General features: G+C 30.9%; 2 protein-coding genes and 1 long non-coding RNA gene across 3 annotated transcripts; 1 reads left to right on the top strand and 2 right to left on the bottom strand.

Annotated features, from left to right (window-relative positions):
• Window positions 1-1,636: 1,636 nt before the first annotated feature.
• Window positions 1,637-8,156, bottom strand: LOC108323674 (uncharacterized). The gene is made up of 8 exons (XM_017556175.2): window positions 7,811-8,156; window positions 7,365-7,498; window positions 4,797-4,891; window positions 3,066-4,126; window positions 2,783-2,943; window positions 2,551-2,627; window positions 2,153-2,453; window positions 1,637-2,065 (listed from the first exon to the last, which is right to left on the bottom strand). Exons 1-8 carry the CDS (start codon window positions 8,154-8,156, stop codon window positions 1,916-1,918), a joined length of 2,325 nt encoding a protein of 774 aa, XP_017411664.1. The 3' UTR covers window positions 1,637-1,915.
• LOC128197925 (uncharacterized) lies at window positions 7,154-7,856 on the top strand. The gene is made up of 3 exons (XR_008250648.1): window positions 7,154-7,259; window positions 7,360-7,523; window positions 7,770-7,856. It is a non-coding gene; the product is annotated as an uncharacterized LOC128197925 (long non-coding RNA).
• An 11,315-nt stretch (window positions 8,157-19,471) lies between the features above and the next one.
• Window positions 19,472-23,757, bottom strand: LOC108324916 (probable transcription factor KAN4). Its single transcript, XM_017557867.2, has 6 exons — window positions 22,488-23,757; window positions 22,136-22,212; window positions 21,819-21,858; window positions 21,441-21,549; window positions 20,048-20,150; window positions 19,472-19,925 (listed from the first exon to the last, which is right to left on the bottom strand). Exons 1-6 carry the CDS (start codon window positions 22,969-22,971, stop codon window positions 19,794-19,796), a joined length of 945 nt encoding a protein of 314 aa, XP_017413356.1. The 5' UTR covers window positions 22,972-23,757; the 3' UTR covers window positions 19,472-19,793.
• Window positions 23,758-25,556: the final 1,799 nt, after the last annotated feature.

Here is a 25,556-nt window from a genome sequence, read left to right as displayed (position 1 = left end):
ATATATATATATATATATATATATATATATATATATATATATATATATATATATATAATTCATAATATTTAAATCATAATATATTTAATTAGTCTTTAAGCAAGTAAGATTGTATCGGAATAGTCGAGATCAAACTTATTATTGCACAATCATAATCTTCAAACGAGTAAGATTGTATATGATAGATCAGGATTAAACTTAAACTTTGCGTAACCTTTTTTTTCAATTGAGTAATAGAAAACATAACGTGCCTACAAACATCTTACATTGTATTGTGTCCAACCCTTTGAATATCATATCTAGATTTGAAACAGTTTGAGATGTCTTGTTATAAATTGAGCTTTCAAACCATATAATTGAGAGGGTGTGGTTCATTTATGTTTCTTTCATAAAAGACTAAAAAATTGATTAGGTTAGGACAAGTTTGAGATATGACATCTTCTAATATGAAACATACACCTTGAGTGCTAGATAAAGTTTCTTATTTTTCTATGCAAATGCGAGATTCCTGTGACTCCTTATGAAGTTCTTATTATGTGTATTAGGTCTTGTCCACCTTTGCTCGCTTCTTCATTCTGTCATCAAAGGTCATTCATAGTACTTACTATTTCTTGTGGAGTAGGTCTTACTATCTCTCTCTAATAAGATGGTGTTTGTATAATTCCTTATTTTTCTAATTTTAAAATTTGTAAACAGTTTTATCTCTCTCATTGGACGCGAAAATGTTTAAAATCTCTAGAATACTCTTGATTATGACATCCAGTATGAGTTGATTTTGTGTTAGTGTGTGTGTTTTCATTCACTTAACAATTTATTTTTTTGGTAGAGTTCACACATGTATTTGATGTATATGACTTTTAAGAAAAGAAATTATCTTTGTAATTATTTAGAAGTTATATAAAAAAATAGTTATTAAAGTCATAAGATGTGTCAGAAATGACTTCTTTAAACTATTAAAAGTTTAACTTAGATAGATTAGTTCTAAGCATGATGGGTTAAAAAATTGACTTATGATTATGATAAAACATATTAGAATTTTCCTTGAAAAAGTACACAACTTGTCCCTCTCCAGCTTGTAAAATAATGAAACTCCTGGTCTTTTGATTCAGTCCACTTGTTTTTCATGTGAGTGTACACTTTACTTTAACTTGTACTTTGGAAAATCATCGTTGCTAAATGACTGACGATTTTCTAAAGATCAATAAACCCTTTAAAATATATTTTGTGTAATTTTGTCACTATGGTGTAGTTGAAAATAAAAAATACTACTCCTATTTTAACGAGGAAAAAGATACCAAACAACATGGAATCAAACACAAATATATAAAAATAAGTTTAAAATAATAAATATATCATTTATTAACTATTAAACTACGTTGAGAGAATACATAATTAAAAAAACATCCTTTTTTATACTCATCTACTCCTATTTTAGCTTAGACCTTTTTTCAATTTTTGCTAGAACAGTAATCCATCAAGGTAGTACAAGAAAATAGATGATGTAATGGGAAAGATATAGAATAAAACTAATTTTAAAGGAATGTAATATTTGTGTTCAAAATTAATATATTTTCTTCTGCAGAAGAGATGGGAAGAAATATGGTGAACAACACACATGCACACTGCTAGTCCTGCATATTGAAATTGACAGTTATTATAGAGAGCCTGAGGTTGTACAAACAATTTGGGGATTGGCCGATGCAAGAGAAAATAGAATAACGAGAAATGAAATTTTTGCTATTAAGCATATGGCCAGTCAGAAGTACAGGGCTCCAGAAACACCAGCCAAATTAGAAATCTATTTATGAATGAGAAGGCTAAGATAATGATTTCTTTCCTAGTTGTTACCTACAAGTGCTTTGCATATCTGAAAGTTTGAATAAGCGTACGAAAGGTCCAAGAGCGGAGGGAATGATCAATGTGATAGTGTACGAGAATGAGTTATCGTAGCTTCTGGTGGAGTGAGCGACTTCAAACCGCTTAAATGCCCACTTGTGTTACCAATTGAGTTTATGTCTAAACCCATAGGACGAACTGGATCACCCCCTTCCAGCACTCTCAGGATCTACATTCAAGTTAAAAAGAAGGGCCTTTTTAATAAAAAAAGTAAAAAGAGTTTCTAAGTAACAAGTTGAACCCATGGAAATCATACCTTTGACATTGGGGGTCTGGCATCGGGATCCACACGGAGACACAACGAAGCAGCTCGAGCCATAGCTTGCCATTGAAGATTAAATTCCAATGGTTTGGGAGAACTGACGTTTTGTAAGATATGACTGGGCTCTAACATGCGTAGAGGGTGAATCCATTCAGGAAGATACGAGAATCCGTTGAACTGTTCCAACTCGCTAATTCTTCTACCTGTTATTAACTCTAGTAATACAATTCCAAATGCATATACATCTACTTTATATGTAAGATTTCCGGCGTCAAGATACTCCGGTGCAAGATACCTAGTTTATGTAAGGTACCATCAATTAGAATCAAAACCGTGATGTCCCTTATCTTGATGGTAAGAAAATATACATGCATAAAAAGCAAATTCGTTACCCTGAAGTTCCTAGAACTCGATCTTCTGTATCTATATTCCATTCTGAGTACCATCTAGCAAGCCCAAAATCCGCCACCTATATCAAAGTTGCATTATTAGATTTAAAATGCAGTTTTTTTTATTTATTTATTTGACGTGTGAAGCATTGTCGTTTATAATTACCAGATTGCAAAAATATTTGAACGTCAAGTACTTTTGGCCAAAAAAAAATGCGGAAGGTGAGTTCATTACCAGAGGTTCAAAGTCATGGGTTAAGAGGATATTTTTGGGTCGAAAGTCTCTGTGCACTATACAACCAACTCTACAGTCTTCATGAAGGTAGCGCAAGCCTCGTGCAGTTCCAATTGCAATCTTTAAGCGTGAGTTCCAATCGAGAGGCATACTCTCATCTCCTGTTAATCAAGTGATAGACTGTTTGATCTCTCTTTTGATTGATGTAAGAACATTCAAAACAAATTACAGAGACAGAAAGAAACGACAATAAAGAAGTGTTTGAAATAAAGTTAGTAAATACCATATAAGTAGAGGTCTAAGGATCCGTTGCATATGTACTCATAAACTAATATCCTCAAATTGCTCTCTGTACAAAACCCTATCAACAGCACAACATTTCTGTGTTGTGCACAGCTCAAAACCCGAACTTCCCTGCAGAAGTCAATATCTGCTTGAGAACCCCCACACTTTAACTGTTTCACCGCAACAACCTGACCATCTTTGAGGATTCCCTTGTGGACCACACCGAATCCACCTTCAGCCAAAAAATTCACATCTGAGAACATATCAGTAGCTTCCTCTAGCTCTTTGTAAGAAAACCGTTTTGGAGGCTTTCCAAATACTGGTGCTTTATTCTGACACTGTGAGCACAAGGGAGGAGGTATTGAGGTAGTTCTGCCCAAAGGTATGGAATTATCTCTGTTGCCCGTGTCGTATCTTCTACTTTGAGCTTGGTCAAACCCGTATTCATTTCTTCTCATCTCTTGATCACAACGCTTAAAATTCTCAAGTAAAGTTTTCGAAGATGGAGATTTAGTTCTTTGGATAGTACTGTTGTTTTTAGTTTTCTGAAACTTCTCGTCTACAATGTGGTTTTGAGGAATCCAAAATACAGTCTTGTTTTCACTAGCCACGGATGCTGTTGGACGCGGCCATAGCGGGGGAGGGCGATCTCTTTCAATGTCAAAGTATAATGGTGGCTGGACATTGAAATCTATCTGTTCGTTGATTGCTTTGTGTATGTTTTTTCCTGGGCCCTGACCCTCGTACAGAGGGTTTTGTTCATAGACAAGGAAAGGAGAAGTCATCGAGTCCGAACTTGACCCTGAATTTACTCCTATATTTCTTATAACAGAAGTACCTGCTTCTTCAGGGCTACCCACTGGGGTAGAATGCATCAATCTTCCGCCTTTTAGCTTTGCAATTTCTATGCCTGGTGAAGAAGTAGCCGAGAAAAAAGGGGTTTGGAGTTCATCGGAACACCCTAAGTTAAGTCTGAGGATTTTTGCCTGTGACCCATTCATCACCACAATGCTACAGTTGAGTTCATCCATGCAATGATTTACCTCTTGCTTTAATTTCCTGTTTCAACAACGTAGGTATTCATCAACAAATTTCTCGTATATTTATCATTCGACAATGAAGCTCCGAAAAATTCTACCTATGAGCAGTTGTTCAATCAAATCCTAGAAAGGCAATGCCTCTTCGAATCTCAAATAACCTACTTGATTAATTAAACTGTTCACTGGACCTAGCAAAGAATTAGGTGGGAAAAAATGTAATAGGTTGCTTTCTCTGTTTACCGCCATGTAATAATCGGAGAGACAATAGTTTAGGCTATTGCATGCATAAATCAATTGAACGATTAACCTGATGCAGTTGGTTAAAATAAGGTTCTCTTGTATGGCTTATCAACTGCTCGTAATAAAAGAAATAGCCAATGTGCTACATATGAATTGCAGAAACCGGAAGATATCAATTATCCCCTTGTAATATATGGTTTAAGTGTTAAAATTAATTTTTCATAAACTGGAAATTTTAAAAAATATGTTAAGATTGTTCTGAACCATGAATAAACGATGTGGTTCTCTTCCACACAACAATTTCTCATCACCAATCCATCAACGTGTCAAATATGCAAAGCCAAATGACCTCATTGCGGCGTGCATGGAACAAATGAGAAACATATTTGCAATGAACAAAATAAACTAATAGCTCAGAAAAAAAGAAATACTTTTTCATGTTTAATTACTTGTCCAGTATGACCCAATGGGAACCGCTCCATCTGGCCTCGGCCGCCACAGCACCACTGGGAGTACCCGTGACCACCTTAATCTTTACCCTTACCTGCATTATGAGAAATAAATACAAACTGTCATACCTTGATATACAGTAATCATTTTACGGAAAATGCATTCTTAAACAAATTAGGAGTGAGAGAACGCGTATTCATATCTCACTTTAGAAAAAGAATTTGGACTAGAAGTATCCATATACTGTTGTATTTATTATTGTATGTATCATATCGGTATATGGCAGAATTATGTATCTTATGGCAGTGTATTACCGAAAGTTCAGTCTAGTTAGTGTGAATACGTCGTAAGATTCTATTTGATTAGCTTGGTATAATAAGGGGCTGATTTCCATGGCCTAGGGCCCTAGTTGGACCCTTTCCCGCATCTTTGACCATCTTCCCACAAAATAAGTAACCATTTCTCACAATTGATTAACGTAAATTGGAGACCTCGAATATCCAGGACAGAGATTCGGCGTGAATACAATCCTGCACTACTGAGATTAGGAGGAAAAGGGGGGAAATAATTCTATAATTACATAGGGGAGGAGGATTAGGGGATTTCTAAGAGAGGGAGAAAAAAGAAGGTAAATGCGCTCTAGCTTGGAGTAAATAATTTCAGACTGCAACAACTATAAACAGTACAATTTGATTTAATAATATTGAAAGTAAAATGTTTTTTTAACAATTTTTTTATAACAATTAATTTATGTGGTAGTCTATGATTGGTTTATTATATATGGATCAATGAAATAGTGAGTAAAAAAATTGTTAAAATATCATGGTCTATGTATTTTTTTGTTGACCTAGAAAATGGAGTGAATGTTTAAGGAGAAAGAATTGTAACAGAAAATAGAAGTATGCACGTCATAGTGAGCTTTATAAAGCTAATACTAGTAGATATAATGCATGAAAAAACGTAAATATTAAAAAGGAAATTTTAAAGCAAAATATTTTATCACAAAAAAACATAATCTTCGTCTATTTGTCCTCACAAATACGTATAGGAACCATAATCATGAGGGTAGTCTGACTCAGTAAAACTAATTGGGATCAACTCTTCACTGTCAAATAACGGCCAAATCTTTTCATTTATGATACTAAAAAATATAATTCAGAATGTTATTTTCACTTTCAATATTTTTTACACATATTTTATATTTACTATTTTAATTTTAATTTTAATTTTCCTTTTATAAATATAAAATTAACTTTTTTAATGATAAAAATAATTCTAAAATTAAATTATCAATTAATGTAATTTAGTGTCAAATAAAAACATTTTCTATTATAAAAATAAAAATTTCTTTTCCATTTTTCTCTACCATGCATGGACAGTTGTTTATCATATCTTTGTGTAGTTTGTCCTACCATGCTTTCTGCATGTGCAATTATTGATAAATCATAAACTCCATTGTAAGACAAGATTTTAAAAGCATATACGAATCCAAAGAATTAAGTCAAGCTGGTACAACTTTGAAGAGATCAGAAACTTCCTCAACTCTGACATGTTACTGAAAAGCAAAGTTGAGGACGTAGTGGTTTATACATTGCCCTCTTTTGGTGGAAAAAAAAATACATATACACATATACAGACATGCATATTTCAAATGATTGATATAAAAAAGACAAATTATTAGCAAAAATTATTGATATAGATTTGACAGAAAGTATATAATATATAAAATTACTGGAATAATAATTTACTATGCTTCTGTTCTAAATTTGCTTTAGTTTAAACAGATAAGAGGACATAAAGATAATAATATTAAATTAAAGTATAAATTTTTAACTCACTGATTGAGGGAAGAAGTAAAATGGAAGAAAATTTAAAATAATGTAGTTTTATAACAAAATAATATAATAAACATTTTCGTATTAAGAAAATAATAAAAAATAGTAAAATGTTAATTTTTTTTAGTTAAATTTAATTTTCGTAGTTAGTATAAAAATAATACAATTTATTAATTTTCATTCTTTATTCTCCCTTTTGTTTTTTTGGATCAGCATTCTTTATTCTACTTATCTAAATCAACAGAAAATTCCACTTCTTCCATTCTATTTTCTTTTAATATACGCAACTCATATTTTTATTCTATTTTTATTTTATTTATCTTATTTAATTATATTTATCTTATGTGTTTCAAAAATTTCTTGTAAAGTGGTAATGCAAACATCGCATTAATGATTGAAAAATACATCTCCGTTCCCGGAAGAAAGAGAATGAGACAAAAACGACAGCGCGAATATGGTCATAAAGTCACAACGTTTTTAAAACCGGAAAAAAAAATTGATAAACAACGAGTCATCATGTTAAAAAAACCAGGTGGAAAACGGAGTCCTTTTCGTCGCACTAAACGTTAAGGGCCGAGGCAACAACTTGAGAGAGAAAGGTGGTGGAAGCGATACCAGTGACAGCAGGTACAGGTTTTCTGTTTACTCGAGTGCATACCTCAATTTTAGTATTGACATCACAGTTTTCTTTAAAATCGTGAATCGTTCGGGAAAATTAAATTTCAAGGTTACCTCAACTTGATTGTGCAACTGAAGCACCATCTGCGCACAAGACTCGGAGATATCTGAAATTCGCTCCGGCAACTTCGCCGCCGGTCCGGTCGTACAGTCTCCAGCAATTCTCGAAAAATGCCAGAATCTTCTGCCTGCAACAGTCCACATCCACACAAAGTTAGTTCAAACTCTAAGCCAGTTGAATCGGCAAGAAGTAGAACAAGTTAAACAGAATTTCATAATATAATTTCAGTGTTCTTCTCAAATCAGCGTGTGAAATTCCAGTATTCATACAAAACGACTACAGAAATGAAACTTCAATTCCATTAAAAGTACAGCATCATAAGCATGTGAATAAAAACATCTAAGTTTTGTTGTGAGAATTAATTCTTTAATTTTGCGATTGTTCAATACGATTCAAAGGAATTGAGATTCATCGAGAGAGTTCAGACAAAAATAGGTACCGGTTTTTTGAGCAGAGTAAACGGCAAGGAGCGTGATGGAGTCGCTGGAGTGAACGACATGAGTGAGAGCCCAGGCTAATGCGGTGTTGGAGATCACCTTCTCCGCCTTGACGGCGACGAGAACCTTGTTGGAGACGGTGGCGGAGGCGGCGGTGTGCCTGGCACTTCTGGAACCCACCGTTTCCTCTCTTAGCATTGGTGGAAGATGGATGAGCGAAGGTTTGGGTTTGGATCGGGTGCTGCGTCGCCTCGTCTGGTCCTCACGTATGCATTGCGTTGCGTGTAGTGTGTGTGATTGAGTGACCTTGATCATTGCATTATTTTGCGGACTTAACTTGAAGCCCATGTCTCCCCAACTGGCATGTCCCAACCCTGGTTCGGTTAATCTAACCAGAGTTACGAGAACTGGGTAGTTGTTTGTTAGTTGTTACTTGAGCGGGGCCTGGTGGTGAGGCTGGTCGTGTTCTGTCTGTGTCTCTGAAGTGGCACAAAGGAAATTTGCCATCGCATAAATAAAGGTCAAAAAATCATTCCCTTACATGTTGAATACAAAAGCATGTAATTACAATTATTACTTTTACATATCAAGTATTTTTTTCATTAGAATATATTTACCAAGCTTTTCATTTATATTTCCTCCATTTGTTACCTATGCGTTTATAGAGATACTATTTTATTAGAATCAAATAGATACACAATAATTGAATTTATAAATTAATTAAAATTAAAAAGTATGAAAATTATAAATAATAAAAAGTAAATAATCTAATATTCAACTTTACATACATAAAACAAAGCTTTTGTTAGTTAAAAAAAATAGTATGATGAAACTTTTTCTTTCATATATTAAAGTCGTGTTAATAATTAAGAAAAAGTTACTTGTATGTTTGGTTGTGAAATTTTTAATAATATAAAATAGGTTTAAATACTATTTTTTTTTATTTTTGTTGAGTCTTTTCAATGTAGTTTTTTTTCTTATTTTTTCAATTTTTGTTAATTTTTTTCAATTTGATTTTTTCTTTAACGACGTTTAAATAGTTAATATAAGCTGACATGGTTTGCATGAAGTGTATTGTATTTCATTACATAATCCATTTTATGTATCTATCAAAATGTTTAATTTATCTTGAAATGAAAATTGGGGTTAAAAAGAGAATTTGGGTTTACAGTGCATGAAAGGAACTCAATATAAGTTTTTTCGTGGCTTGAAGAAAAAAGTTATCCTAACTCCTCCCCTAAAATCGTGTATGTTGCTTAGAGGTATGTCTCATTGTTAATCTTTTTCCTCTTGCTGTAATAGTTGGCAACAACATTGTTGCAATCGTTCCTATCATGGTGGTGGTTTAAGAAGAATGAGATTAACCCACATTTGCAATTTGGAAAGTTGACAACCTTGAGAATGACAGAAACTTCATCGAACGTGGGTAAATAATTTTGAGATTATCCTAACTACAAGGTTAGATTAATAATACCAAATTTTGTTGTTATTTTTAATAGAATTTTTTGTTGGTAACTAATATTGTGTTTGTTATTTTTGTGTTAAATATAAAATAATGGTTCTTCTAATGTGGTGTAGTGTGGTGTAACTATTTTAAATGGTATTGTGAAGAAAAGGTTGATGAAAGGGATGTTATTTTCGTCACAAAAGGAGGAAGATATATGATTTGAAGAATTCACTAAGGGTTTCCAAAAAAAGGATCAAATTATTAGTAGGAGTAGTTTGTATTGTTGGAGTAATGAACATGGTGATGGTGCCACTAATGTTGAAAAAAAATTGATGTGTTTAGGTTATCATGATGTTGTGTTTTGGTTTGGAAAGTTATTAAGGCCGACTCAATTGTTAAGGTTGTAGCACTCTGTTTTGTAATGATAACTAACGAATCAATGGAAGAAGTTATGACTATTTATGTTTTGTTCAAATAAGTCCTAATTTTTGTAAAATTTTGTCAATGTAGCCCTTGTTGGTAATGTTGTTTTTGTAGTTAATTGTACAGAACCTATGAATTGATACATAATAATAGTACATCCAATAAGATTTTTAATAATATAATAACATTAATGTTTGACAAAAATAATACAAAGTACATAATGTATTTCACCATAAAGCAATAATTGCCAAAAATATGTGTAACAAGCTATGTTAAAGATAAATAAAATTAAAGATAAACAAAATAGATGTTCAGAAAGGTTTTATCATTAATTCATTGATTTTGTTTATTATCAACCCTTTTGAGGCTTGAGTTGATGATATTTTTTTTACTTCACAAAAATGCATGCTAGATTTTGCACCTATGTGCATGGTGATAAATCGTTTTATATTGGTCTTTAAATGAACCTTCTACTTGGTTTGATGTCATTACCCTTGTCCTAGGAGCCATAACTATTGACACATTTATATTTCATTTCCTCACAACTTTGTTACATATATGATTTATCTTCAAATTTGGATTTTCTCTTAAAGACCTCTTTAAGGTGTTATTCAACCGCTTAGAATTGATTATCTTAATGTTGAATTATCTGCTACAAGTATGAACATATAGAACTTTCCTTAATTGTCAAGTATTATGTGAAGGCATATACGAGCACAATAAGCTGACCATTCAATTTTTCCTTGAGTCCTCATGCATCTAATCCTAGCTTTCTGTTTATCATATTTTAAGAATTTCATATTTTAGCCACCATACACTGCATAAGTTCTAATAGCTTCCTTGAATTGGTGCTTGTATGTAAAATTTATTTCCATTTTCCATTTATAATCCGTCATAAATTTTAGCATTACAGATGTCCCAAATGGACCACTAATGGTTGTTTCATCCCTCCTGTGTCACTTTTAATGTCTTTCATACTCCCATGATTAGAATGAAGTTTGGGATTGTTGACAAAAGAAGATGGACATCTTGCTTTAATGACGACGATGATTTATGGAGAAATGTGGAAGACCTAATGATGATTCATGAAGAAGTGTTGAAGACTTAATGCTTAGATTAAAGAGTTATTTTGAAATAAGGTAGAATCAAAGCAGCATCACTGGATCATAGAGCTGTCAAAACGGGTAACCCGACTCGACCCGGCTCCGGCTCACTTATTAGCGAGCTGAAAAAATTCGAACCCGATCTGACCCACCACGGGTTGGTGGGTTAAACGGGTTGGCTCACTAGCTCATTTAATTATAATTTTTTTAAAATAAAAAAATTACAATTTTTTAATTCAAATCTAAATAAACATCGCAGCACTAAAATAATGATATTAAATTTCAAAGACAATTCAAAATAAAAATAATGTATCATACAATCTAAGCGTAATCCAAAAATATGTACAAAAGGTAAACAAATAAATTTTTAATATTGATAATTTTTGTATCACTTGTCCATTTATAATATTAGAGTCTTAAATAGATAAATCTATAATATTTTTCTCTCTTGAAACATCTTCTTCTTTATCATCATGTACAATATAATAAAAAAAATGTTAACTAATAATATTGAAACACAAAATAATAAATAATTAAATTAAATTAGGTGAGTTGGTGAGCCAACTCGGCTCACCACAGGTTCAACCTAGTGTGCCGGGTTCTAAGTAAGTCGGGTTGAAAACTAGCCGCATAAAAAAATTACATTTTTTTCAAACTCAACTCGGCTCAAACCCACGATGAGTCCGGTTGACTCGCGAGTTACAATCCATTTTGACAGCACTACTAGCACTACTAGATCACTTGAAAAAAATAAAAGGATGATTGATTGTTGTAGAGAAAAATTCATTTTGAGAAACTGTATGGATTTCAAGAGAGGTATTTTAATCCTTTGTGGGACTAAAATTACAAAATGTAGTCCTTTAATTTAAAAGAAACGATTTTTATTTCTTTGAGCGGTACTAATATTATACGTGTAATACACTGCAACTTTAAACTTCCAGGATTTAAATTATTGAATAATGTTGTAAGATAAATTTATCAACAAATTAAACTCTCAAAGTCTAGCGAAGTAAGCCAAAATATTGTATTTACATATTCTAACCATAAACGCAGCAGAGACTTGTGTGTTTTGTGTAATAAATAAGTGTATGAAATAATTCATATATGATACTAAAATTTAATTTATGTATACTTTAAATCTAATTTAAGAGATTTATATGTTAAATAAGGATTGGAGTGAGAATAGGAATTAAAGAATAGATGTAGCATAGAAGTTCTGGGCTAGTCTTGTCGGGCTTTGAGAATAAAAATAAAAAAGAAAACGAAAGAGAGGCGAGGTTATTGTAAGCATGGGGTGCGACCAGCAAGTTGGAATAACTTCTAAATTCCTCAATCATCTTTCACTTTTTTTTTCTGCCAAACACACCTTAAGGTTTTCATTTCTTTCTTTCACTCCTTATAGAAATTGAACTCTAATAAAGTTTATCACCAAAACTATGTTTGGCTATTATTGTTAAATGGAGTGATTTTAAACTCATATGTATGTATCAACAATTATTTCAAATTTGTTGGTCCTTGCTACAAAAGGCATCATATTTTATTTGAAAAATAAAAAAATAAATAAAAATTTAATCCATGACAATGTAACAAATAACATAAAAGATAAAAATAAAAACTATAATGAAAGTCTATACTCAATGAGAGGAGAGGTAAAAGAGAGAATTAAAAAAGAAATTTTAAACATTATCAAAATTATTTTTCTCAAATTAAATACGTGTTAGTTGTGCAGCAAATTCTTAACATCAATTTTAGAAGTCAAAATCAGTTATTTTTTAATAAGAAAACTTGAAAATTCACTTTTAAATGTAGGTACTAAAATATAATTTTTAATTTGGTAGACTAAAAAATTATTTTTAAATTCGAGAGATTTAAATATTAATTTTAAATTTGAGTGATAAATATATTACAATTAAATTTGAAGGACTAAAATAAAATGAAGTTCAAAAGTGAGAGTATATTTTCTAATTAATAATATAAGTTTCCTATTTATTGATTTCTAAAACTTAATATATGTAAGATTAAATGGATCCGTGTAACACATGTTTATTTAAATACTCTTAAGACTTTATATTACTATTAGGATAAGATTTAATACATAATTATTTTATTTATCAGAGCATTACTCATATAATATTATTGGTCCATGTATTACTAATTTTTTGCCAATATTTATCTATTAGTTATATTTAAATAGGATATATCGTTAAAATAAAGAATTATTATTTTAATAAATTTAATACTCACTTTTAAATAATTTAAAATGACATTAAAAAGTTTCAAAATATAAAAAAAACATTTAAATTAAGGTTGAACAAACAAATTGTATGTGACCAAACCAAATAAACCCAAAATAAATTTGATCATTAGATTATATTAGAAAGCAAGTCATTTGATAAATAAAAAAGTAAAATAGATAATTACAATTGAATTCGAATAACAAATTAAAATTTTATGGAAACCAACTTAATCGAATTTATATTTTAATATTTATAAATTTATAAATATATTTTAAATTTTAAACTTTATTTTCAATATGATAATATTTTATTAAAATTTAATAATAAATTATAAATCCATTATAATAATCATTATTAAAACTATGCATCATGTCTTTTTCAGTTAAAAATTTAATATATTTACGTTATTTATTCAAAATGAAAATAATTGTTAATTAAAAATTTTAATTTAATATAAATTTACAATCTAAAATCTAATCAAATTAAATTGCAATCCCAAAACAACTTAAATCTGAGTAATCTAATAAATTAAATACTCAAATATAAATTTAAAAATTTGAAATTTAAATTAGACTAGATCGGGAAGTTGGATCCAAATATTTAATTTAATGAGAAAGAAAGCGTGACAAGAAAGAGGTATTGAGATGCAGCAGAGAAAATGAAAGAGGCATTGTGACAATCCTTTTCGGGCATCATTGCTATTACCATGTGGTCGCAGTTATGACACAATGAATGATTATCATCCATCAAGGACCACGCTTGTCTTGTCACAACTTCCGGTGCCTTCTATGGACCATGTTACACCATATTATTCTATTTTATCTATTAAACTTTATGCTAATTTTTAATATAACTCATTTTTATCTTTTATTTATGAAAATATAATTACAAAAAATAATAACAATACTTAGGTATTGATGTGTGTATAGTATCAATGTCCTGTGAGTCACGGACGGTCAACACTCCTTAACGCATTGAGAAACATTTGGTCGGTTAGACAGTCGAATCATAAACAGAATTAGTAATAAGAATAATTATATTAATTATAATTTTGATTGTTTTGATTTATAGGACCAAGGTTAAATATTTTTACATAAATTATCTTCAACTCTTAAGCTTAGACCAAAGTTTCTATTTTTGGTCTTCTCTCTCCATTATTCGGTTTGATTGGGTACAGCGAGTGCTACCTCCATAATGCACTCTGATGATAAAGTGAATATTTGTGTGAGTACTTTGATAATAAAACTAATTAACTACTTAGATATCAAATTTGTATTTATAAATTTTAGGATAAACTTCTAATTAGTGTCAGCCTAATCACAGTCCAATTCGATAATAATCGAGATTAGAGTTAATATAATTATTCTTATTGTTAATATTGTTTGTGGTTCGATCATCTAAAAGACCAAATGTTTCATATCAAGAGGTGTTCATTGCCCGTGTCTATTGCTCAATTCATAGCTGAGTAAGCGGTTACTATACAATGTGTATCTGTTTATTGTTTAAATAAAATAAGATTTAAAAATATCACAAATAAATCTAAAATTATATAAATTATTTATTATTAAAAGTTCATGGTATCACTTAACACTCCAAAACACATATATCATTTATCATTATAAAAAAAAAATTATTAAAAAGTAAACAATCTTAAGAGACCAAACTATCAAAGAATGCATAAGACACTTTTAAACCAAATAAATTATCTTTAATCTCATTTGTACTTTTTGGCATATTATAAACATATGAATAACCATGTGTTTGGATTATCAGCAAAGCCTTCGAAGCAATTAATAATTGGTTTTACGAAATTTGTGAATGTTTTCATAAATTTTGCAGAAACGAGGTTGTAAAATGCAAACCAAACCATTGGAAATATCATTAAATATCAATTTATGATAGTTTTAAAAATAACAGAAATCGGTCAAAGATAAACAAAATTAAAATCTTACTTAAAATTATTAATTCAGATAGTTTCTTTAAAATTTTAAACTAGTTCAATATCTATTTAGTAATTTAATTTACATTATATACTACTATGCATAGCGTGGGTGTCTTCAATTTTTTTACGATAAAAATAAAATAAAATTATAATTATAAAAACAAATATAAATAATTTTTACAATTTAATTCTAGATAATTTTTATATATATTATAAAACAAATCGGTATATTTGGACCCTAAACTATATTTGGACCTAACAAGCTACATCACTCGGCCCGTTTATATTTAGTAGATCCCTTGGCCCTCACACATTTCATCATTTAAATAAGTGAAATATAAATAACAACAATAAAAAAATCACCAAAAAAAGATGAAAGATGAAAAGGTTACAGCCAAAGGACACTTTAGGCATAACACACCATTTGTTTACGTTTTTATAAAGTTGACTCCCTCCACCACTACCAAATGTTTCTTTCACCTTCCTATACCTCTCAAAAAAATTTAGTTTCAAAAGTATCCTCTTTTTTACTTTAATTTCAAAAGTATCTTTTTTTACTTTAATTATATTTATTTACATTAATTATACCTTATTTTCACTCTCTTTCTCTCTCTCACTATCCCCTCCCCTCTCTCAACTCTCACTTTTTTAGATTTGTTTCTTTTCACTCCTAACTTTTACTTTCAGATATTTGTTTCTTTTCATCCCCCAACTCTTACTTTTTTCCTTCTCCATATCCGTTTCTACTTTTTCTCTATTTTAGTTTTGGTTTATGGTCGTTGTTCATGGTACGGCAATGTGGTGATGTGTGCGATAGTGTATGCGGTGGTCATTCGTTGATGGTGCTTTGTTTGTGCGTCTACTATACATCCACTCATTCTTTTTGTCATGAACATTCGTTAAGGACATGAATTGTGTATGTAGAAGACATTCTTATACTCAAATTAACTTAGTACAACAACAATAAACATAATTAACATGACTTGTAGGATGCGTTATTTATATTATTATTTATGGAATTTTATTTAGATAGATTTGGTCCTAATAGCTCAAATACCTATTAGCTTCTTAATTGTCAGAGCTAACAACGAACCATTATAATTAAGTATTTTGTATGATATTGTACTGATAAAAAAATAAAATGGATTGAATATATATTGACTTAGTAGTCTGATATATACTGGATAAAAAACGAGTTCTATACTACTATGATCAAGAGGTCATTAGTTAAATAACCACAATTCAAATTAGTCATTAAAGTTAAGGGTTTGTAAAATTGATTTTGATTTTATAAAATAGGTTTTAATTTAAATTAATTTTGAATGATTTTGATTTTATAAATTAGATTTATAAAATATTTGTTTAATTCCTACAAATCCTAAAAAAAAATATCATAAATCATATATTCATGACAGAACTAGGACAATGTGGTGGGCCTTTTACTTTTTCATTTTTTGTACTTAACACGAGATGATTGAAAAATGGATCAGATCGGCAAAACGGATTTCGGCCCACAACAAAAGTGTTCAATTGGGCTGGGGAATGCAGAGGGACACATCTACACTTTTTATATACTTAGTACCTACAGAAAGTGACTTTCTAACAAAGGAAAAGTCAAGTACCTTTTAATATTATATTACCCTCTCTATCAATGTTTTCAAATATTTAAAAAATATTTTTATGCCATTTAAATTTATCTTAACATATATTTAATCACATCTAATTTAATTTATCTTTAAATAATTTTTCAACATTATTTTTTATGTTTAGTATTATCTTTTTATAATTTTTTTCCTTCCAATGATAATTCAGTGAAAATTATTATAGATCAGAAGTCATAACAGAGGTAGGACCAAATGGGTGGGCCTTCTACTTTTTCTTTTTTCTACAACATAAAGGGATTGTTCTTACCACATGAAATGATTTAAAATTTGTCGAAATCAGAAATAAGAACTTCGGCCCACAAGAAAAGTCTTCTAATGGGCCACAATAAATAGAACTACACCTTTCCCCAAGGCACTACGGAAAAGGAAAAGGTAACACCCAGTGCCTGTTTGCTTATTGACCTTTTCTTTTCTAATAAAAAAATATTCCCTTTCTTAATATTTTGTATTTCAGAAGAAAAAAAAAACTTTAAACATGTACTCATGTATATAATTTGGCAAGATATACTTTGTAGACAAACACAGGCAACTTTTTCAGTTTTGGGTAAAGTAATAGTTAAAGTCTATGTTAGAAGTGACGCTAAAACTAATTTAAAAAATATAAATAGGTGTAAATATTATCTTAGATTTTATAAAATTAAATTAGATTTAAAGTTCAATTTATGACATGATTGTTAAAATTAGAGTTCCTATATCTCAGTTCAAGAAGAACATGAATTGGATTTAAAACAACTTTTAATCGCTATTTGAAAATTTTAGTTCTTGAAACCAATTCACAAAATATTATGATTAATAAGAGAAAATATAGAAACTTAAATAAGATCACACGCTAATTTTATACTAGTTTGATACTAAATCTGAGTCTACATCAAGTCCTCCTCTAACAACCTGAGTTGGAGGAATTATACTATATTGCAAAGGGTTAAGAATACAAAGAAACACTCGATTATATCTTCACACACTTCAATACACAAAATTACAAACTAAAGAGGCTCAATAACATATTCTCTCACACCTTGCCTACACAGCTAAGGTAAATAAGAAATCTATACAAGAAAACAAAACCTAAGTGCACCACTTATCTATACAAGAAAACAAAACTTAAGTGCACCACTTATGTACAAATCTTATAAATGTTCTTCCATTTTTAGAACCTTGGAGATTTTTGAGATTCTTCAAAATGGATGGTTGATTGTTCCAAGAATGTCTCAAGACAACTCCTTGATGTGTTTTTTTGTTCTTGTTTCACTTTTTGTTAGAAGGATCAAACTACTTCGTTATATAAACAAGTTAGATCACACATATATATACAAGGTATAAAATCCTAATGCATTTAATCGATTAGGTTATTTCTTTAATTGATTAGGCCCAACTCTCTGTTTTAATTGATTAGATTATTTCCTTAATCAATTAAATTAGGCAGTATAACCATATTATGCTTTTGACATACTTTAACTGATTGTGGACACTGCTTAATCGATTAATACAATTAGATTCTAACAATTTAATCACTTAAGAAATAACATTTTACATAGTTCAACATCAAAAAAATACATTTACCACACTCAAGAAAGCTTCTCCTCTTAACAAATCATTTTACTAGTCAAAATCAAGCTAAATTTAAAGTTTTTTTCTTAATATATTATTAAATTTATGAGTTAGAACTTATCTTATTGAAGTTTATTATTTTATTCGCTATCAGATATTATTCAATAATCTATTAATGTTCAACCTCTCACTCGATATATATATATATATATATATATATATATATATATATATATATATATATATATATATATATATATATATATATATATATATATATATATATATATATATATATATATATATATATATATATATATATATATAAAACTTCTTAACTATTTAAATTCTCTATTGAACTTTTGGTATTGTCTATCGTAAAAATACATCGTTGTTGGTATGTTAAAATAGTTTATAGTATGTTTTAAAACATCAAAATCAGTTTTTATTAGAAATTTGAATTTTCTGCTAAGTTTTTTTTTATATTGTCCTCCAGTGTCTTTGATTATCTAGGTGTTTTACAATATATTAAAAGTCTTTTTAATATACGAAAAGTAATGTATTTTTTGAAGGCATCATCTTTTAGTGTATCTTGAAACTTCAGTAAAGGAACGACAAAAAAATATTCAGCAAAAAAACCCAAATATTCAGAAGAATATTAACCTTACAATAATATATATATTCTTCTATAAAAATGTTTATAAAACAGTTAAAGAAAGATATTTTTATTAGTTGATAGGATAAAGTTGGAGGGTGATTGTTTATATGAATATTAAACTCTTAAAAGTCCTTCTTAAAAGAATGAATCAATGAGATATTCGAGTGTCAAGAGTGAAGAAAGCATATTGTAGTGGTCCGATCAAATTTTACATTTTATGAAGAATATGAATCCTACATTGATGGTTGGAAATAAAAAATCCAAGAAAGAAAACCTCTATCGCACACTCATTTTAATCAGAAAATTAAGTTGTTGAGTGGAAACAAAATTAACAGTAACTTTTTATATTTATATCAATTAATCAGTTAATATATTATGAGTTTGAATGTGTATACAAGAAGACAACACACACACACACATATATATATATATATATATATATATAAATAAATAAAAGAAGACAAAAAAGTTTGGAATATTAATTTGTAAAAGTGAATTAATGTGGGTGATAGATAACATGTATGTGTATGTGGTACATATGTGATGATGGTCTGGCAGAAAACATGACCCACCTGTCTCATATCAGCATTTCCAAATGGGTCCTATTTTGCCTAACTATAACCTATGCATGGTCCATGACCTCAAACAAACCATTCCATTTTTATTTTTCATCATGTTCTATTCTATAGCTTCCACAGAAAATGACATCAAAGACAATGCCTGAAAAATTCCTTGGACTCAAGCATATGTTCTTTAGCATAATTTCTTTATCCCATTCCTCTTCTCTCTCCCAAATACATCCTTACATACACACACAATCAAAATCATTCACATACAACAATTCCTCATCTCTTCTTCATCAGCATCATCATCATCATCCACACATGTCAAAGGCTGGTTATTTAAACTTAACCTAATTTAACCTTAACTTTCTTTACTTTTTTTAACGTTGTTTTAGCTGTTTCAGCAGTTTAAAAGAGTTAACTCTCTGGATGATTCTGCGTGGTCTTTTTGCCAAATGGGTCTTCCAAGGGTGAATTCTAGGTCAAGCATTCCCTCGGAACGTGACAAACTGGTAGAATCCAAGCCATTCACCTGTAATATTATATATATAAATTATTACCCTTGTTAGTGACATAAGCCATTTCGAGAATATTCATAAATGCATGCAACAAAACTACAAGCCAGAAGCTACATCCATTTATGTCACAACTTACCATGCTTTCACTTCCCTTCACCTCACAATACGTCAAACCCATCTCTGCTTCTTGTCTACTGTTCTTTGTTTTTGTCTCTATTGATGATTGTTGCCACGCTGTCCTGAAAAGTGAACAACAAATTAATGTTGAAAGTGAACATCTTCTACTTAGTATTATGTTTTACACTGTGTAACAAAACTCCAAATCCAATTCCTTAATGTGTGCAACTTCAAACGCCATTGCTACATACGAGTTCATCTGATTGCCTTTTCAATGAGGCGAAATGCCATGTGATGCACTAACGGTCAACATCCAAAACTTTCAATTTGCCAAGGAATTAATTGAGATGTTGAAACTTTATATGTGATCTTATTCGGAAATGGAAAGAAGTGAGATTTTATAACATACAACCCTCTTCATGAAGAGAGGAACAGTTTTTGTTTGCAATCTCAATTTTGGTATTGAAACATATATTTAACCAAATAATGAAACTGTATTTCTTTGTAACTCATTCATGTCATTCTCCTTATTGTGTATTTATAGACAAAAATAAATTATTAGGTGGTGGATTAGTTGGTCCACGACCAATTAAGGATCTCACAAGGTTATTACTATAACATTTGAAGTTTATTGTATCACTTTTACTTTTCTTTAAAAAATGTGGCTTATGTAACACATTGAGATTTGAACCACAGGGTAGAACTTTTGCCATGCATTGGGATCAAGAATACGAAAGCATTATTAAGAATCCATGTAGAAAATGACCGCCCTCATACCTACCTATAGAAACCCTAGCTTTTACTCGTCAAAATCTATGTACATGTTTTCAAGCTGTCGTTATAGAAGCTTGTAATAAAAAAAATAAGAAAAAGCCAATGACACACGTGAATTTAAAAAAACAAAAAAAGATTTGGTAAAAAAAGTCTTACCGACACCAAACATTAAACTTTTAATTATAGGGGATGTATAAAACTTAGAAAGTATTAACTTTACACTCAGTTTATCTCTTTTGTGCCAAACATTCACTCAATTATTTTTTCCATTTTCTATTTATATAACAGTTCTTTTTCCGTTAATTTTTTTTCTCTATTTTTATTTTCACGTAAAAGTGAGGTATATGAGTATCGCTATTGTAAAAAGTTTGCAAGGAAAAGAAAAAGAAAATAAACAAAAGGATGAAACAAGAGGGATTTTTGAAAAACCGTGCATATACATTGTTCTCCGACACTCTCGTAGGTTGCTTTTAATGTAATGGTCCAGTTGAATCACCATTAGTCAATAAGTCAACATTAAGTTCACATTAATTTGCATAGAGAAAAAACATCATGGTGTGTGAATGAAATCTGAAAAAGCACAGAAAATTAAAAGACAGAATCGTTTAGGGAACTGATGCAAAAAATGAATGAATAACCTGTGGGAACTTTGAATCGGGTCTGGTAAATTGGGTGAAGGTGCATGCAGATGAACAATGTTAATCCCTTGCCTTGGATTCAATACTGCAATATCTGTCTGCCCATGACCTGCAAAATTCATCAACAATGGAGCCATTGCTCTTCCTTTATCAGACACCAGAGGTTAATAATTCACTTGGCGATTTTGAAACAAGTCCTATATGCCAAAGAGACTTTTGTTTTTAACGGGGAACAGTACTAGGCAAATCATAGAGTTTTCTGTCACACCCGAATCACCAAAGATCTCAAACAAAGAGAATAATAATGATGATAATAATAGAAGAAGAAACGAAAAAAGGGTCCTTGAGAAGGAACACAACACTCCGAGATTCAATTACCTGTGGTGCCTTTGTCAGTGCTCTTCACTGTTCTATACATCTGCATGAACACCCCGCATAAAAGATAAAATGAGAAGAAAAGTCCACAAGGCTAAGATTGCATTACATAATCTAGATACCCCTTTTGTCCCTAGTCCTTGGTTCTACCTTCCCCACTACTAGAGGCAACCTATAGCGACTAAAAATAGTCCTTTTTTCCCTTTCTTTTCTTCTGTCTAGTCAGAAACTAATTCAAAGAGGAAGAATATAGGAACTTCACTCATTAAGCTCAAAGACTATGGAGAAATATAATGGGGAGAGAATAGAAACTACCCCACCTGCAAGTGACTCTTGACGTGGGCTAGGGTTAGATCCTTAACATTCATTAACTCTAACACAGACTTCGGAGTTGCTCCTGCAAGTGTGACAAGACAAACTCAAGATTAGACATAACCTAGAATATATATCTATATCTATATATATTCATACATATGTTTTATCTCAGGACCATCACCTTTTACATTCCAACATATAATAACAAGACCTCAAACAATACTCACACGTATAATGTAATTAGACCATGGCTTATAGAACATCATGGTTTTTAAAGTAATTCAAGAAAAATATGGTTTTTTTTTTCATTGATTTTGGAATCTGCTAAATTTTAGCGATGGATTTCGAAAGACTTACTTTCATGGCCGCCAAGAAGTTGAACCGCGTGAACAAAATGGGCATGGAGGGTGGTGGTCCATCTCATCCGAGGAGCCCTGACGCTTCTTTTGACGCCATTGACGACTCTTGCAGTTCGTTTGAAATCGCGGCCGTAGATGTGAGGCTGAAGGTGGTGGTGGTGGTGGTGGTGGTGGTTATGGTGAGTGAAGCTTCTGGTGTCACCATGAACCTGATGATGGCGAGGATTCAAATCCATTGTTCCAAAGCCTAACTTCAACGTGGGCTCACGATGGTGACCAAGGTTATGGAACTCATGGCTCAAATCACTTCCTCCACTGCTCCCAGAATCAGAAGTTGAACACATGTCGCTGTAAATCACTTTGCCGAAACACCCCACTTCCTTGACCTCAGAAATAGAGGGAGGGCTTATGTTCAAGGAGAGGTCTGGCTCCGGCAAAGATGACAACAAAGTTTGCATTAGCGTATGTGAATTGGTGAACATGGAGATAGGTAGAAAAAGACAGATAAAAATATAGAGAAACCGAAGAACGGAGAAGATCTGTGTTTGTTAAGGTAGTGAAATATATATATATAAGGGAATGGAAGAGTTGAGAGTTAAAGTGAGGGTGTGAAGTGGAAAAGCAAATATAGTAAGAGGTGATGGAATTGAAGAAGTTGAAAGAGGTGAAAGGAAGGGTTTAAGGGTGTGATTATATCATGAGTGACTTATGATTTGAGATGGTGTGGTTATAGGCTTTTAGTATAGGATCCCACTAGGGTTGAAGGAAGACCACCATATGGAAAATTTTAAAAGCTGAAAGAGAGAGAGAGAGAGTAATTAATTTCCAGGGACTACTTGTCACCACTAGTCAGATAAAAAAAAGGGAAAGAGAAAAGATCAGAGTTTTTTGGGGATGGTGGTTTGAACCAAAAGTTAGTGAAAAGGGGTAGCAGTTATTTATGGAAGCTGAGAGATATATTAGTCATCAAAGTACTACTACTACTGCTGTAGATAGATAGATAGATATATATATAGAGAGAGAGAGATATAGATAGAGAGAGAGAGAGAGAAAGTGAAGAAGGGAAGAGTCTGGTCACTGGTTTCCCTTATCTGCAGGTAATTAAATTAAAAGAAAAGAAAAAAGAGAAGTTTGAAGCGGCGATGTAATGGTGGTTCTTGGCAGGAATATGGTTGGATTTCGAGAAAAACAAAAGGGGTACTATTGAATGGAATATAGGAATGGAAATTGAGTGTCTAGTTTAAGACGATGGATCGCGACCGGTTAAAATTCCCTGCTCTTTTTGTTTCTATCAGAGTTTAGTTTATCTCTTTTAAATTGCATTTTTCTTCAATTGGAATATTCCTCTTTTATTATGAACGAGGATTCACTGCCACCCCAAAATATCCTCTTCAAACTCACCCTCCTTTCTCTTTCTCTCTCACTCTCTCTGTTACGTGCAGATGTACACATATGTGCCATTAAACCTCATCGTTTTCTACCTATGACATGCTTAACCTTGCCTATATATACTCACAGGAAAATGACTGTTTCTATATCTGTATTTTCCATACCCAACCACACATCATCCCCACAAAAATTAATTAACACTTAGAACCCTAACTCAAACTCTAATCCCAGCTCTTGGATTCTCCTACATCTTTTTTAACTCGTTTATCAACAACATCTCATTTTCATACATTTCTTAAGCTCGTGTTGTACACGTCCGAATTTGGAGGTGAGAAGAAAGGTTGAAAGATTTAAGAAAAAGGAATATATATATATATATATATATATATATATATATATATATATATATATATGAGTGTGTGAGTATGAGTATAGAGAGTGTAGGTGAGAGCAGGTTGCAGACCCACAACCACATGCAGAAGAGAAAAATATGCTGATAAGGCCCTCAACTATGTTGTTGTCATATCTCTCACAGTGTTACTCCAACGCGCTTTTTGACTTATATACCACAATCTATCTAATCACAACAATGTTACCTAAACTCTCCTTGATAGTTTTTCTGAGACTTATGTCTAGTGATTGGAATTAATAAAAAAAAAAGTCATCACTTTGGTGGGTTTTTCTTCAAACTTTTTAATTGCTCTGTCATTCTGATTTAAAAGTGTGATTTTATTTTATTTTTTTACAATTTGGAATGAATTTTAGTGATACAAAAGTCGTAGCAAGAGAGAAAATGTGGCTAACATATAACTATATGACCATATATGTTTTTTTTTTCAAAATATATACATTTTCTAAATTATCCCTTTATATGTATTAATTGGGATGATACAAAAATTTAAAATATGGATATTTTAAATAACTAAATTTACACTTAAATAGTTACCTACATGTATAAATAACTATAAGGTTAAACTTCGTATAAAGTAACATAGCCACATAAGAATGACTAGGTTGAATGAAACTGAAGGGAAGAGACATCCACTTCCATTGATTTTATAATCTATTTTAAGGCCGATAATACACCCTTCATTTTATTCGAGTAGAGTGTCACTAAACACTACATTTAAATTAATAATAAAGATTTTCTCAATAAAGTTACAATATAAATAGTATGTAATGTTATGTAATCATGACCAATAATTTAATTCATAGATATGAAGGGATTTCTTCATTTTCGTCGTGATATCTTATTGATTCTAGAAAAACCAAACCCTCGTGATATTTTATTGATAGTAGTTAAAAACATAAAAGATAAATATGTTATTGATTCTAGAAACCTACAATTTTGAGAAAATTTAGAAGAATTGAAAGGTAATATAGGAGAAAGTAAAAGATATAGGAGTTGCGATTAATTATTAAAAAAGTAGGGAAGTGTAAGTGTGTGAAGGGAGCGTGGGAGGAAGTGCAAGTAGGAATAGTATAAAGAAGTGCATCCGTTCCAACGTTAACGTTAAGAATTTCAACGCTAGCATTTGTCTAATTATGTAGCATATAATCCTCCTCTCCAATATTCCCTCTCCGTGTTCAAATATTCCATGTCTTATGTCCAACAACACTACCTTTACCTTAAGCAAGTCTTCTTTGTATTTCCAAGATCATCAACATCATCAATGTG

This window comes from Vigna angularis, chromosome 7 (genome assembly GCF_016808095.1).
Source record: "Vigna angularis cultivar LongXiaoDou No.4 chromosome 7, ASM1680809v1, whole genome shotgun sequence".
NCBI lineage: Eukaryota > Viridiplantae > Streptophyta > Magnoliopsida > Fabales > Fabaceae > Vigna > Vigna angularis.
The sequence above is the reverse complement of the archived record's forward strand: the minus strand, read 5'-3'. Positions and strand labels throughout refer to the sequence as shown.